Source organism: Notolabrus celidotus, chromosome 5 (assembly GCF_009762535.1).
Source record: "Notolabrus celidotus isolate fNotCel1 chromosome 5, fNotCel1.pri, whole genome shotgun sequence".
Classification (NCBI taxonomy): domain Eukaryota; kingdom Metazoa; phylum Chordata; class Actinopteri; order Labriformes; family Labridae; genus Notolabrus; species Notolabrus celidotus.
The window spans coordinates 4,422,973-4,439,935 of record NC_048276.1 but is presented as its reverse complement, the minus strand read 5'-3'; the positions used below and the strand labels follow the sequence as shown (position 1 = coordinate 4,439,935).

The following is a 16,963-nucleotide window of genomic DNA, read 5'->3' as shown; positions in this document are numbered from 1 at the left end:
ACAACAAAGGGAAGTAGTTAATACTTAAGTAAATAAATGATAAACAGTTAAGACAATAAAAAAGACAAAGATAAAAGTTCAAGATATACAAAAGCAATAAAAATTGCAATAAAAATGAGTGATTCAATTTGAAGCGTTAAAAATAAACAGTGGAATATTAAAACAAATCTAAAGTGACATTAAAATGTTAAATTAAGAGGCGCTGGTGGTCTAGTGGTCTAAGTGCCCCACATACAGAGGCTACAGTCATCGTCGCAGGGGTCGCCTGTTCGATTCCCGGTCGGTCAACCAAATCCTGCATGTCTTCCCCCGCTCTCTACTCCCCATGTTTCCTGTCTCTCTTCAGCTGTCCTATGGAATAAAGGCAAAAAGCCCAAAAATATAACTTTAAAAAGAAAAAAAAAAGTTTAATTAAATGAATTTATTTTAAAAAATCGACATAAAAGCCAGACTATATATTTAAAAGTCTCAATATGTCTAGCTGCTCCCTCTAAATGTTTTCAGTTTCTTAGCTCTGTTTTGGTCTCCACCTCCAAAGGGAAGTATCCGTCTCTTTAGCTGCAGAGTGATCCACTTTGTGTTCCAGCTGGATGCTCCCTCAGTCTGGTTGAAATGAGTTGCTGAGCACATTGCTTTCTTCTTTTAAAGAGCCGTCTGGAAACATTGTTGTGATGGTCGTAAACATTAAAATTTCAGACCAGACAGAAATTAAATTAGCTGAATTTGCTAAAAGCCTGAGGAGCTGCGTATCCTGGTGATTAATCCCCCGGAGGTTTGTTATTAGAACGGAACCTTTTAATTTTATCACAATGTCTTTTTTTTTATGTTTGTTTATCTTCAAGATCAATCATGGCAGCTGTAAGGACAAAGACGGCATCGCAGGAAGCCAAACTTTTGTGCAGAGTTCAATCAATACACCTTTTTCTAATTCTGAGTTTATTTCTTGGCCTTGAAAGAGAAGAAACTCAGGAGAGAGAGAGAGGGGAAAGTAAAGAGGGCCCCAGGTTGGAATCAAACTCAGACCACCTGCTTTGAGGACTTTCATCTCTGTAAATGGGGATCGCGTTTTATAAGCCAAACTGGCGCCCCCGGTCTCTACATCTTAAAACATTTTGCACCAGTATTCTCTTGGAGATGATAATCTCTATAATCTTTGGAGTTGTTGTTTTTGCCACCAGCCCGACACGGAAAGAGTTCTTTGTTAATCAGCTTTGAGGATCTGATCTGAGACCAGTTTCTGCTCTCTGTCCTTTAAAGCTAAATGGAGGTTTATTGGGTCACATGACCCGGCTTGCACCCTAGATCAGCAGCTTTATAGATACAACCCTGGCTGTTTCCACCCGGATGCTGCCCAATCACTGTGTGACCTCCCCGACTACAGGGTTACCCAGGAATATCTTCAGGGGCAGTGGTTCACACAGACACACACAATCAAATAACAATGCTGCTGTGGGCTGCAGAGGCAGAGGCATTAGGAAGGTATTAGATTTGATTCCATCTGGGCAGGGACGCGTCACAGCCACCGTCGGATCACCAATATCTTGATTAGATTGCTGCTATAGTTTGAAAAAAACAACAACAAGCAGAGGAGAGCGGAGAAACAGAGAGATCGTTAGACTGATAGATCATTTCTCTGTGTTTGTCGTCTCTCTGAGATCAAAGCTGGGGTACAAAGGCCGGCTTCAAAGGCTGTGACATTCCCTGTCCAACATGTCTCCTTAAACACACTCGTCCTCTTCTTGTTCGTGTTTTCTTCGGAGCAGCTTTTAAGTCTCATTGAATCTTAATAGCTGTGTGTTCTTCTTCTTCTCCCTCTGAATTAGAGACGGCTCCCTGTTAGCGTCCTGATGAAAGGTTCTGTATGTGTTATGACAATGTGATGCCTTGTAACAAGATGAAACATCATGCATGTTTAATTTGGCAAATGAGTGTAAATTATACATGACCCTGTTGAAAATGTAACCCGTTGGCTTTGCACTGAGGTCGTAAGAGCGGCGGCGACTTCTGAAGAAAGCTCCATTTACTAGAGTTTTATTTGAAGAGTTTATTATTAATGACGAGGACAGAATACACACTGAGAGAGCAGCTAGATCCAAGATGTCGAGTTTTCTCAAAGGAGTTACAGGTCACTGTGATGGTTTTTGATTCTTTATTAAATCCGGATTAATCGTAGAATTTCAATATTCAATGGAAATGAATCGTCACAATAGGAAATGACCAAACAACCAGAACAAAGAAGAGGAACCAAATAGGGCTGGGCGATAATTCGATAATGATAATTATTGCGATTTGATTTTTCTTGATATAAATTTAAAACATTTTTGATGAAAGATTGATATAAATAAACATGTAATTACACCCCCTGGCCACTTAAAATGGAGGGGGCGCTAATGAGCCTTACGCGCTCGTTGCCACCGAACATTTGACAGAAGAAGAAGAAGACATTGAACAGCCAATCATGTCGCAGGGTGAGAGGGTTGCTTGGCTGAACGTTAACACAGCTGAACCGAGGGACAGCGAGTGGTTAGTCTGACACTGTGCTGACTCAGCTTTAACTATTAACTTAAAACACTTCATTAAATTTACTTTCAGGGGGTGCTGGTGGCCTAGTGGTCTAAGCGCCCCACATACAGAGGCCACAGTCCTCGTTGCAGGGGTCGCCGGGTCGATTCCCGGCCGATTGACCATTTCCTGCATGTCTTCCCCCGCTCTCTACTCCCAACATTTCCTGTCTCTCTTCAGCTGTCCTATCAAATAAAGGCAAAAAGGCCCAAAAAATATAATTAAAAAAATTATTTACTTTCAGGATGTGGGTAAAGGAAGAGCACAGAGACAACTTCTGCTGTGAACACGTTTAATGTCCACCGTGACCGTAACACATCGGAGCACCAAACAAGCGTGATGCATTCACTGCACTGTGGGAAACAGTATTACTCTGCCTCTAACACTTTGTAATCTTAAAGGAGAGAGTACAACTCAAAACAATACTCTATAAACTGATACACAGAATACAATTTGACATATATTTGTTGTAAATGTGAATTTAAATTATGGAAATAACCTCAATCTGAGAAAAACAAGAATCTACAAACTAAAACTTCACAAAAATCTAATTTAAAGGTGACATATCATGCAAAATTGACTTTTTAATGGTTCTTTACCTGAAATATGTGTCCATGTCTACAAACCCCCCGAGAATGAAAAAAATCCATTCTGTCCCTGTTCTGATTTCTACACCTTTCTGTAAATGTGTGCTGAAACCAGCCGTTTCAGACTTCAGTGTTTTTGATAGTAACAACAATATGCGGTCTGTCACGGAGTCAGAGCTCGGAGCTTGTTCAGCCCATAGACTGTATAAAATAATACTGAACCCCTCCTCCGTTTTTCATTACCTGCACATGTGTGCTAACAAGGAGCTTAGGAGGGAGGCATGCTAGTTGTAGGCTGTCTTAATAAACACAAAGGTCGGTTTTACTCCCCACGTCTGCAGATTTGAAGATCTAGTGGATGATTTTTATTTGTCATGGATAAGTGCTAGCGCTAATTAGCATAGCCACATAGCTACACGTTCATAGCTGTAGCTGTAGCTGTAGCTGTAGCTGTGTACCAAGACACACGTCGACATACTGACAAATAAAACAACAAGAAACACTAAATCTGTGACCAATCCTTCAGAAAAGGTCCCGCTGCCTTTCTGGCAGAGGTCGGTTTTACTCCCCACGTCTGCAGATTTGAAGATCTAGTGGATGATTTTTATTTATCATGGATAAGTGCTAGCGCTAGTTAGCATAGCCACATAGCTACATGTTCGTAGCTGTGTACCAAGACACACGTCTACATACTGATAAATAAAACAACAAGAAACACTAAATCTGTGACCAATCCTTCAGAAAGGTCCTGCTACAGGCGCCTCTCCGTCAGGATCAGATTCAGAGGGTTGAAGTAACGCGATCTCTGAGCAGCCGTGTATATTCAGCCAACATGTAAACATTAGATCAACGTGCTGGAGAGCCGAGGCACATCCACTTCCTGAGGGGGCGTGGTCAGAGGGAAAACAGAGTGTTCTGAGGAGGACTGAAGAAAAGGACTTTCCAGGCAGACCAAAATCTGATTTCAAAGTGTTTTTTTGAGCATAAACTTTAAAGACATGTTTTGGGGACCTCTTAGACCAATATATATTGATGAAAAAAGCGTGATATGTCACCTTTAACACAAAAGACCTGCTTCCTGTTAGCACCGTCAGAAATGATGGATTCAAGAAGTTTATCAGAAACTAAATCCAGATACAAACTAACAAACTGTCTTCAACTTTCACTCAGGAGCAAAAATCTGCATTTAAATTTAAATGAAATAATGATTTGATATTTATCGTGATAATTATCCATATCGACTGATATGAAATATTTTATTGTGATAACATAATTTTCCATATCGCCCAGCCCTAGAACCATAAAACACAAGGCCACTAGGAAGGTATGACGATCTGACAAAGACAGCAGGAAACACACATTGGCTGTTTTTCAGTTCTGGTAATGTTGAACTGATTGAAGTGCCGTGCAAAGTTAAAGTCTCTATGCCGTGCAAAATGACCAATTTGTTTTAATACCTGAGACAGCGCAGAGAAAAGTGTGATGAATGAATGTAGGAGAGGCCCGGGCAAGTAGAGACGAAGAGACAGCTTAAAGTCGTCAAAGCCAAATGAGACCACAACAGAGCACAATAACAGAGTCTCAGAGGTCTCAGGGGTTTCACATGCTGCTGGATTATCATATCACACGCAGGGTAGCTCTGTACAAATGCAGACACTTGAGTACTTGGTTCATATTCAGATAATCACTCGTACATCATTTACAAATTCCAAATGTATTTACTCAACATTTGTGTGTTTTAAGCTGAGAAATACAAATTAGACAGCTATCAATAATCTTTGCATGTTGCTTGATAATAAACCAAGAAGACTCATAACACCATTTATTAAATCACAATCCCAACTTGCATCATTGCCCCTCTTTCTTGTTTGTATTTGATATCATACACCATGTAATCTATCAGCACTGCAGATCTGCCTGATGTCTGAACCGGTCCTTCTCCTCAGGACTTTAAACCCAGCTGGTTTTTTATTCTGTCCGTGTAGATAGATATTGATTTACACCCGTGATGTGGAAGGAATGCTAATAACTTCTCTGCACTTACCCGGACAAAGAAACAGCAGTGTTCGTCCAGAAAGACCGACTGTTTTCAAGAGAGAGCGCGGTGAATGCTGTTAGTGTGTAGTCATATGAAAATACTCCTTTGTTAGAGAGCGATAGTCCATAGCTTCACATTAAAGGTGTATTAAATCCACACTTGGATGTGGAGAGTGTTGCTGATACTGACGAAAGTATATGGCGTTGTAGTCTATCTCTGCTGGCCTTTTTAGCACCTTTTAGCTCTTTGTTTTTGTTTCTGTGTAATTTTCAGAGCTAACATGATTCTGCTTTTAACAAAAATGATCTAAATGACAATAAAAGGCAACACCAGATGACTGGCAGACAGAAGCTTGAGGAGAACTACTTGCTAAAAAGCCTGAGATGTGCAATTTTTTCCTGGTTGAGACCAAACACAGAGATAAAAGGACTGTCATGATTAACTTCTCCTTGTAAGATGGCTAAAAACACAACTTTAAAATACTTTTTACACTGTTTCTTATCTGCTTGCAGAGAAAAATACCAATGTGCCAATTTAGTTTTTTTTTCAAAGAGGTGTTTCTCAAAAACCTGTACTTGGTGAAAAAAAATCGAATTTGCAGCTTTAAGCAAAAAGGATCTAAATGACTATAAAACTATAAAATGCAACCCAGGTGACTGGTAGACAGCTTGAGGAGAACTACTTGCTAAAAAGACAGAAATGTGCAATTTCTGCTGGTGGAGACCAAACGCAGAGATAAAAGGACTATCAGAATTTAATCATAATCATAATTCTCATTCTAAGAAGTCTAAAAACACAATTTCAGATACTTTTTATGCTGCTTCTTATCTACTTGGTAAGAAAAATACCAACATTTTCTAATTTAATTTTTTTGTAGAAGAGATGTTCTTTGAAAAACTGTATTTTATCATTTCCAAAAAGAACATTTTCATTTTGGTGTTGTGTCTGCAGAGTTGGTCAATGAAATCAACCAAACCCAATCTCTAGTTTAAGCTTTACTGACCTTTTTAGCTCCTTTTAGCTCTTTGTTTTTTTGTAATTTTCTGAGCTAACATGCTGCTTTTTAAAAAAAGGATCCGAATGACTGTAATGTGAATTCTAAACCCAACACCAAATGAATGACAGATATAAGCTTGAGGAGAACTACTTGCTAGAAAGACAAGAAATGTGCTAGATTTATTTGCTGGTGGAGACCAAATACAGAGATAAAAGTACTATCATGATTTACTTCTCCTTGTAAGATGGCTAAAAACATAACTTTAAAATACTTTTTATTCTGCTTCTTATCTATTTGATAAGAAAAATACCAACATTTTCTGATTGAATTTTTTTGTAGAAGAGATGTTCTTTGAAAAACTGTATTTTATCATTTCCAAAAAGAACATTTTCATTTTGGATTTGTGTCTGCAGAGCTGTTAAATGAAATCAGCCTAACCCAATCTCTGCTTTTAGCTTTACTGACCTTTTTAGCTCCTTTTAGCTCTTTGTTTTTGTGTAATTTTCTGAGCTAACATGCTGCTTTTTAAAAAAGGATCTAAATGACTGTAATGTGAACTTCTAAACCCAACACCAAATGAATGACAGATATAAGCTTGAGGAGAACTACTTGCTGGAAAGACAAGAAATGTGCTAGATTTATTTGCTGGTGGAGACCAAATACAGAGATAAAAGTACTATCATGATTTACATCTCCTTGTAAGATGACTAAAAAAACAACTTTAAAATACTTTTTATTCTGCTTCTTATCTATTTGATAAGAAAAATACCAACATTTTCTAATTATTTTTCTTTGTAGAAGAGATGTTCCTTGCAAACCTGTTTTTTATCCTTTCCAAAAAGAATACCTTTTCATTTTGGTTTTGAGTCTGCAGAGTTGTTCAATAAAATCCATCAAACCCAAACTCACAGCTCAGGTTGAACCAGTAGAGCTGCCACATTGAGGTGTCCCCCCTGCTCTTTATGTGGATTTTATTCACTGTTTTATTCATCACTGTAGTCAAACATGTCAAATATGTCTGCAGCTGCCTTTCACACTGAGACTTCCACCAAAAACCAACTCTCCTGCTGCAGCCCGGTCTTTTGGGGGGTGAAATATGAAACCACAATCAGAGTGATAACAGGTCTGAGGAATAACATACTGAGGAAAGCAGGGAGAAATGAAAGGTTTGACAGCTTTTCCACGGGGAATATCAAGTCTACAGAAATACTGTGATTGGATACAAAAAGATGGAGAGTAGCTGGCCGAGTCTGAGGAGCCAAAAGCATCAAATCTAAAATTTACTTTTTCACTTCTTCATTTATAACTCCTGTGTGTATATCACTTAAACATAACAATGTAAACTGAGGAAGCTCTTTAAAAAGTGCTGCAGCCTGTTGGCTCTTAAAGCCAGGCAGCATGTCCTCACACAGAAATGAACAGTGGAGCTCTATAACAGATCTGAAAGTGACTCCATGTCAGTCATGCAGATATCTGAAAGGTCACAATGACTCAAGGATGTTTGCATAAAATAAACATGTCTAATTGAATATCTGTAAATAGACCCTCACAGGAAAGTTGCACCAGAGGCGGTGCCTCTTCATGCTGGAATAATTTACCTCCCACTGATGCAGAAGTCTCTGTCAGTCTTATTGTTGCATTAAAAGGTCACAGTGAGTGGAGGAGTTGGAAACACAGTAAGTCTGTAGCCATAATGTGAAGCTGTTGGACTCATGTTACAGAACATGGGTTCACCAAAACACCAACGTTGTTACTACTTCTGGTAAAACTTTTGAATGCACACAGAAATATGTTGTGTAAGAATCAGTAACCAGTAATAAACTTACTTTAACTTCCAGTGGAGCTTAAATAAAGGTAGAAAAAGAAATGTTAGGAAATATGGGAGTACTAATTTAGTTTAACAAAAAACAGCTGGGCTCTTGTCTTGTTAGTTCCTACAGCTGACTCAATGGCTACAAAATACTACACCACTCAAATGTTATGTGAAACTGAAGACATGCTACCCAAATCAGTTTCTTTTTTATCAAACAGAATGGACATTTTTGTCTTGTGGTGATCAACAATGATTGATGCAATCTATCTGTATGTTTATACGGACAGATATGTAGCAGCCATTGGCGTCGATAATCACAGTCCTGAGTTCTGACTAGTTCTACCTCTTTATTCTCATTAAGCACTGTGAAACTAAAAGGCAAACAAGCCACAAAATGAGGTTTAAAGTCATCTCCACATCAATTCAAATAATTCATATTTGTGGGTTGTTTTCTTTCTATAAAAACACATTGATAATACAATTTTAAATCATACTTATATATAAAAATATTTGCAAATACACCAACATACTCATGTGTAACTTTAATATTGCAACATCCCTTTCTGAGAAACCACACCCCTGCTTCCACAAACGTTTAAATGTACAGCTTTCATTTAATATGTAAACAAACAAACAAACACATGTACCTTGCTCGGTTACCAAGGGTGCAAACTTTCCTCATGTGCCTGGAGACTTGTGCCAAACATCACGCTACCATCTGAAGTTGACTGCGGCGTGCCAATCTGCCCAACGACACCTGCTTGGCATGCAGAAGAGACTCCGTCATATATTTATACTACTTCCAGGGCACTGGGTTTCACCCCGGAACATGAATAATGCATTAAAGTGACTGAGCACTGATGGCCACTTACAAGCTGTATATTTGTTTACATTGCATTTTTTGCTCTCCTGATCTAAGTGGTCTAAATGGAATTCCTCCCAAGTCACTATACGGGATGCAAAAATGGAAAACAAAGCTTAAAGTTCAAGGAGTTTTAAGCTGTTTAAAAAAAACATAAATTAATAGTGATGCCACTTAATGACCTGCAAAAGTGAAAACATCAGGAAGAAGATTGATTCTTTCTTTACTGTTATTGTTAATGTCTGAAACCACTGCAGCGGGGGGAAGTGATAAACTGCACGCTGCAGAAACAGCCTATTTGTTACATTTTTCATCAAAAATTCACAATCGTAATATGCCAAATCTTTGATTATTAAGACAGCAGGATTCGATTTTCTTGTGAAAAACAGAAGAACAAAAACACAACTTACAGAATCAGCAAAAACAGAAGAGGCACCACTTGGTCCATAAAAGGTATTACAATCAACACAAACCAAAGTTTCCTCACAGGAGCTTTAGGAGCTGTTATAAACATCTCTATCCTGCAGATGTTATTATTAAAATGATGCTGTGTATGCACCTGAACCTGTTCTGAGTTCATTAAATTGCAGCCAAAGCAGGTGATCAAGATCTATCAAGAGTTAACAAAACACTGAGCTGCTGGTTAACTCAGAGGAAACATCATTTAGTTTAGATTTAGATTCTTGTTGGATCTTGTCAACGACTCTAAATGTTTACCTCTCAGTGGCTGAAATAATGAAGCTTTCACTCAGCACCTCAGCTTCATCCTCAGAGGGAATGTAAATCCATTATTAAGAAGAAGGACCCTCAAAGTCAGGTAACTGAGACTGCAGTCCCTGGAGCTGAGCAGCTCGTGGTTCTAGAGAAGAAACAGAACGTGACTCCTTCAGAACACTCAGTGAGTCCCAGGAGAAATCATGAAGGAAAATGAGGGTCTGCCTTGGCGTAGTAATAACAGTGCAGGTTTTAATTCTGATCATATTTCATCTTGTTAGCGCTGTGTAAGGTGTTTTTTTTTTTTGTATCGAGTTTTTCTACACTGGATTAAACTGTGAATGTATGAATGGCTTCCCTGAGAGTATTTGGCCCTCTCTAATCAGAGATGTTGGCACTTAATTCTGTAGATTTCTATGAGCAGCCGGTAGCTAAAGGCCTGTGTAAATGAGGCGGCGTTGATTTATGGCCACTTCGTTTGGTAATATGAAATAAAAGAGTGAAAGGTACAGGCTGGGAAAGAGTAATGAAGCAACATAAAGCGCTGCCGTGTTGAAACCTAAAGGCTCTTATTGTGAAATGAGTCAGAGAATGAGTGAGTTGATGCAAAATTGAGACATTAGTTACGACTCAGACAGGCCTGACGCCCGGTGTTTCTGCGCTGAACGCCACGAGGCTCATCATCCTCAGGGGTCCAATCAAATCCACTGTAGCCGGTGCACCTACTGCGGCCTTCAACTCTTAGATAAGAGCTTTGTGGAGCCGGCTGACAGCTTCGTTATTCAGATAGTGAGGCCGCTTTGTGTGCACAGCAGTTTCTGGCTTTGTCTCAAAGTGACGGAGAGCCGCTCAGAAGCAGCACAATTAGCCACAAGGACACGGAGGCATTGTTCTCGTTCTCTTACTCCACCTCTCCTCTGCATCGCCATTTGTACACCTTTCTGTGCGCCCGCCCCCGTCCTTTAGAGGGAATTAATTCACAGAGAGAGCGCCCAGACCAGCAGGGGCTCTGGCTCTGTTCGGTGCAGAGAGGGATAAGAGTGGAAGCATGTAACAGCAGCTCTTCTGTTCGGTTAAGCCCACAATGAAAGAGGAGGCGATGCTGAAGTTGAGGAAACAAGTTAGTGAAGATGTTTGGAGTTTAAGACTTTAAAGTACAGATTATGTGAACCCAGATATAGTAGATATGGTAAGTAGATTCAAATCCCAACAAATCCTCAGACTCTTTCCAAACAGAGCAGGTCTAGACCGTACTCTATGTTCTATTATCAACAAAGACCCAACATCAAGACAGGATAAGATCCAGTCCCATCTTACAGACAGGACTCAGTCTGATCTCACCTTAATCCACCATGAGCAGAGCACTTTGCAGCATTTAGCAAGTTACAGTGGCAAGGACAAACTTCCTTTAACAGGCAGAAACCTCCAGCAGGACCAGACTCATGTTAGACACACATCTGCTGAGACCGTGTTGGAAAGAGGGATAGAGGGAGGTGAAGAGAGAGAGAGATAGATGATAGTGGTGAGATGGATAGTAGTAGTTGTAGCAGCTGGAGTCTGGCACGTCCACAGCAGCAGAGATCCAGAGGAACCTACGAGACAAGGGAGCTCAGGGACTATGGTTAGTAACTTCAATGGGACAGGAAGGGTTAAAGTAAGTGATAGGCAGATAGAGGAGAAAGAGGGAGACATAGGATCCTAGTGTGTCAGGCCCCCTGGCAGTCTAAGCCTATAGCAGCATACATAGCCAGCTTTAACTATAAACTTTATCAAAAAGGAACAGGCAGAAACCTTAAGCAGAACAAGACTCATATTAGACACACATCTGCCTGTCGTCCATCAGAGTAGGCATGATTATGTGTTTTTTTTTAAATAAAACAAGAGACCTCATGGTCCTTAAATTCTGGTGGGAAAGAATTGTGGCATACATCAGTATCGGCAGCGGTAACTGGCCGACATCAAGTTGGAAAATGTCAGCCGATACTGTGAACCTGTGAGTGATGAGAGTGAGGAGCCAATCAGAGAGGTCATTCATTAGCCAATTTGTCTGTTGTAAATATCCATGTTCAAAAAGTTGACACAGGAAAACCTCAGCGCCTTGTTTGTCATTATTCCTCTTGCTGTGAGAGGACTTTGATTTCTGTGTTTGGGTTTTTTTGGCTGTGTCAAAATGTGACATGTTTTGTTATGTAACAGAATCATCCTCTAATGAAAGGACCGGAGGTTGACGCCTGGCTTATGTGAGCAGTACTCTCTAATTGAACACACTTTTCCAACCTCTACCTTCCACAACAAACAGAACAAAGTTGAAAAGCAGACAAATGTGAGAGTTGTGGAGATCCTGTGTGTCTCCTCTGCGTCCCTCTGAGCCCTCTGAACCTGTTAGCTTGAGGAGTGTTGGACTGACAGTACTGGGGCAGAGCTGCACTGCCCTCGCTCTTTTTTTACATTTAGCTGCCGGCACAGAGCTCACTGTTTCCCCTTCACATTGAGGGTCTTTGGTTGTGAACACCAGACAGTTTGAACAAACTGTAAAGCTTTAACAGATGCCTGGCATGAATGTTTGTTTTCTGTTTTTCTGGAGGAGGGTTTATTTACGTTCGTCCAGATTTATGTATCACTTTCATCTCTCCCTCTATCCATACTGACACCTTTGAGAATCATGCTCTGAACTCATCTCAGCCTTTCTTTTTAAATTTACAGTCTCATGACAGTCTTGCTTTATCACAACATTTATTTTCAGAGGATGTCTGACCTCCTGATGCATCTGCAGCGTCTCTTCTGTTGCTCCTTTAAGGCGCAGCTTCTCTCTGGCTGTGCATCAAGGCTTCAGAGGAAGCAGTAAACCCATTTCAAAGGATGCACAGAGGACTTCCTGTAAATAAAGAACAATAATGCACTAAAGAAGCCTACCTTTATACGCCAAGAATAATGTTTTATTATAGTGAGAAAGAAACCCTCAGTGGAGGTGGAAGCTGCTCTCCTTCTAACACTTTAACATCCATCCATCCTTTTCAGCTCCCTGAAGATTGAACCGCTTTAAACCTGTTTTCTCCTCCCCAGGTCGTGGTGAAGACTCGCACGGAGTACCAGACAGAGAAAAAGAGGCTGAAGGTGCCCAAGGTGGAGGAGTTCACCATCAGCTTCACTGACGGCGTGTCTGAGAGACTGAAGGTAAGAACTTGTAAACTTGTACTGAATGAAAACAGACCCAGAACCGGGATACATCTTGCTGTTACTTGAATTCATGAATCCCTGTTCTTACATCTGGTCTTGCTCATTGGCTCATTTCCTGGATTCAGTATTAGATGAGGACAGTTGGATTAATCATACTGTACTTGATGTGTGTGGGAGTTGTGATTGAATTTATGATGGCTCTAATTAGAAACAGGATATTTACTCATCTGACATTTCTCTCTCCGCTTACTAAATTAAATCAGTGTGACCAGGTGAAGCTGCTCTTTAGACTCAGCTTGCTCAGTAGAGGAGGTAAACGTTCCCTCAGGGCTAAGGTGAAACAAAATGAAGGTTTTGTAATGATTTGGATATTTCATGCAAGCAGAAACATCATGATCTGTCTGTTTCTCTCAATCTCTTGAACACAAATTCAGACTTTTGAAGCAGATCTGCAGGAGAGCATCACATTTTGAAATATTTGTCCCCACAGGGAATAAATTATTACTCATTAGGGACAAATCAAAGATTCTAGAAAAAAAGGCAGCAAAGAAAATCACATTTATGTAACTCTCTTTCAAACCTCAACTCTATGATGTGTGTCTAGCATGAGTCTGGTCCTGCTCGAGGTTTCTGCCTGTTCCTTTTTGATAAAGTTTATAGTTAGAGTTGGCTCAGGCTTGAACCAGCTCTTAGTTATGCTGCTATAGGCTTAAACTGCCAGGGGAACTGACACACTGGGATCCTGTCTCTCCCTCTCTCTCCTCTCTCTACCTGTCTCTTACTTTAACTCTTCCTGTCCCATTAAAGTTACTAACCATAGACCTTTCTGGAGTCCCTGAGCTCCCTTGTCTCGTGGATTCCTCTGTCCTGCTGCTGTGGACGTGCCAGACTCCAGCATCTACAACTACTACTATCCGTCTCACCACTACCATCTCTCTCTTTCTTCATCTCCCTCTATCCCTCTCTCCAACACGGTCTCAGCAGATGTGGGCTAACATGAGTCTGGTCCTCTCTGGTCTCTCTGGTCTCTCTGGTCTCTCTGGTCTCTCTGGTCTCTCTCTCTCTCTCTCTCTCTCTCTCTCTCTCTCTCTCTCTTCATCTCCCTCTATCCCTCTCTCCAACACGGTCTCAGCAGATGTGTGTCTAACATGAGTCTGGTCCTGCTGGAGGTTTCTGCCTGTTGAAGGAAGTTTGTCCATGCCACTGTAACTTGCTAAATGCTGCAAAGTGCTCTGCTCATGGTGGATTAAGATGAGATCAGACTGAGTCCTGTCTGTAAGATGGGACTGGATCTTATCCTGTCTTGATGTTGGGTCTTTATTAATAATAGAACATAGAGTACGGTCTAGACCTGCTCTGTTTGGAAAGAGTCTTCACATTACATTTGTTGTGATTGAAGCCAGGTCTTGTCGAAACAACAAAATAACTTCAACATAACAGCATTGTTCTCTAACATGAGACAACAAGTTATGTCATATAGGTTTACCATCAGCTTTTCTTGTTTAATAATCTCTCATTTTTGTCACTTGGAAAAACAAATACTTTGCTTTAAGTGACAGCAGGGTTTTGCTCTTAAACATGAGCTCTGTGGTTATAGTGAGATCTTATTGTGCCCTTTTCTGAGATGTTAAATTTTTGATGCTAAAATGGGTTTCACGCCATGATTGTTAAAGTTCCTGTAGTGATGTGTAAAGTAGATTAGGAGAGGAGAGGAGAGGCGAGGCGAGGCAAGGAAAGGAGGGGAGAGGCGAGGCGAGGCGAGGAGAGGAGAAGAGAGGAGAGGCAAGGAAAGGAGAGGAGGGGAGAGGAGAAGAGAAGAGCAGAGAAGAGAGGAGAGGAGAGGCAAGGAGAGGAGAGTCGAGGCGAGGCGAGGAGAGGCAAGGAAAGGAGAGGAGAGGAGAAGAGAAGAGAAGAGAAGAGAGGAGAGGAGAGGAGAGGAGAGGCAAGGAGAGGCGAGGCAAGGAAAGGAGAGGAGAGGAGAGGAGAGGAGAGGAGAGGAGAGGAGAGGAGAGGAGAGGAGAGGAGAGGAGAGGCGAAGCGAGGCGAGGCAAGGCGAGGAGAGGCAAGGAAAGGAGAGGAGAGGAGAGGTGAAGAGAAGAGAAGAGAAGAAAAGAGAGGAAAGGAGAAGAGAGGAGAAGAGAGGAGAGGAAAAGAGAAGAGAAGAGAAGAGAAGAGAAGAGAGGAGAGGAGAGGAGAGGAGAGGAGAGGAGAGGAGAGGCAAGGAGAGGAGAGGCAAGGCGAGGAGAGGAGAGGCAAGGAATGGAGAGGAGAGGAGAAGAGAAGAGAAGAGAGGAGAGGAGAGGAGAGGAGAGGCAAGGAGAGGCGAGGAAAGGAGAGGAGAGGAGAGGCGAGGCGAGGCGAGGAGAGGAGAGGAGAGGCAAGGAAAGGAGAGGAGAAGAGAAGAGAAGAGAGGAGAGGAGAGGAGAGGCAAGGAGAGGCGAGGAAAGGAGAGGAGAGGAGAGGAGAGGTGAAGAGAAGAGAAGAGAAGAGAGGAAAGGAGAAGAGAGGAGAAGAGAGGAGAGGAAAAGAGAAGAGAAGAGAGGAGAGGAGAGGCAAGGAGAGGAGAGTCGAGGCGAGGAGAGGCAAGGAAAGGAGAGGAGAGTAGAAGAGAAGAGAAGAGAGGAGAGGAGAGGAGAGGCAAGAGAGGCGAGGCGAGGAGAGGAGAGGCAAGGAAAGGAGAGGAGAGGAGAGGTGAAGAGAAGAGAAGAGAAGAGAAGAGAGGAAAGGAGAAGAGAGGAGAAGAGAGGAGAGGAGAGGAGAGGAGAGGAGAGGAGAGGAGAGGAGAGATGGTGGGGGTGTCCATTTCAAACTAAGACAAGAGAGGTTTTGGCTTCACTTTTGCACAACAGCAGCAAGGAGGTGGAGAGACGGCGTCCATCTTTATATACAGTCAGTTTTACTGAAGTACTTCTTTGACTGCAGGTGACTTTAGTCGCATGTTTGAGTCCCCAAATCATCCCCATCACCCTGCTGTGTCTGCTCCATCCTGCTGACAACCAAAGAGAACTCATGTTGTCATGGCAGCAAAGAAAACCTCACACCGTGTCAACCCTGAATGAGAGAGAGAGAGAGAGGTGTGTGTGTGTGTGTGTGTGTGTGTGTAGGTGTGTGTGTGTAAATAAGATGTGTAACACCGGTCTGAAAGGTCCTGAAGCAGAATAAGATATCAGGACTGTGAATTCTGTCTGTGTGTGAGAGCTTGTGTTTACTCGCACACACCCACGGACACACACACACACACACACACACTATATTAACACTGATGTAGTGAAGCTGTGTTGGAGCACGATGCCAAGAATATGGGTAAATAGAAAACTGTAGACAAGCGATGCGATGAGTTTGGTTTCTTGGAAATGGCAGCGTTGGCCGAAAATCTTATTAGGAATCCTCCATGTAGAGAGACTACTGTTCTTATCACTGAATCTCTGAGTCTGTGTTAGAGATCATGGGAGGGGAACGGGTGGACGTTCTTTTATTGTGGCTTTTATTATTTTACAACACCCTCCTCAACAAATTACAATACATACAAAACTCAGCTGCACGCCTCCTCACTCACTCCCGCTCCAGAGACCACATCGCCCCAGTCCTCCAGAACCTCCATTGGCTTCCCATCCCCTCAAGAATACAGTACAAGATCCTACTCATCACCTACAAAGCCCTCCACAATCTAGCTCCCTCCTACCTCACCGACCTTCTGCAGCCATACAATCCCTCCCGCAACCTCCGCTCCACCAACGCCAACCTCCTCACCCCTCTCACCAAACCCAAGCACCGAACCTGGGGGGACAGGGCCTTCTCTGTTGCTGCCCCCACCCTCTGTAACTCTCTACCCCAACACCTCAGACTCTCTCCCTCACTCACCAAATTCAAATCCGGACTCAAAACACACCTTTTTACAAAGGCTTTTAAACTAGAATTGATTGATTTTTTTTCTTGTTTTGTTTTATTTTTGCTGCCTTGCTTTTCTTTTCTTTTTTTTTGTATAATTTCATTTTCCTGTAAAGCGCTTGGAGAATCTTTTAAAGCGCTTTTATAAATAAAATGTATTATTATTATTATTTACCCATTTCTGTTGATTTCTGTCTCTCTGTTCTTTTGTGAAGCTCTCTGGGCTGCATGCTTGTATGTATGTAAGGTGCTATATAAATGAAGTTAAAGGCACTATGAGGAGTTTTTCACCAGCTAAGAAACAGACTGAAACCAACACTGATGC

The 16,963-nt window shown here is 41.6% G+C and overlaps 1 protein-coding gene across 1 annotated transcript in view; it reads left to right on the top strand.

Annotated features, from left to right (window-relative positions):
• Positions 1-16,963, top strand: part of nsg2 (neuronal vesicle trafficking associated 2) — a 73,649-nt gene that overhangs the window by 9,472 nt on the left and 47,214 nt on the right. Inside the window, exon 3 of the mRNA XM_034682999.1 lies at positions 12,637-12,747. Within this exon, the coding sequence (XP_034538890.1) occupies positions 12,637-12,747 (111 nt within the window). The remainder of the gene's footprint in view (positions 1-12,636; positions 12,748-16,963) is intronic.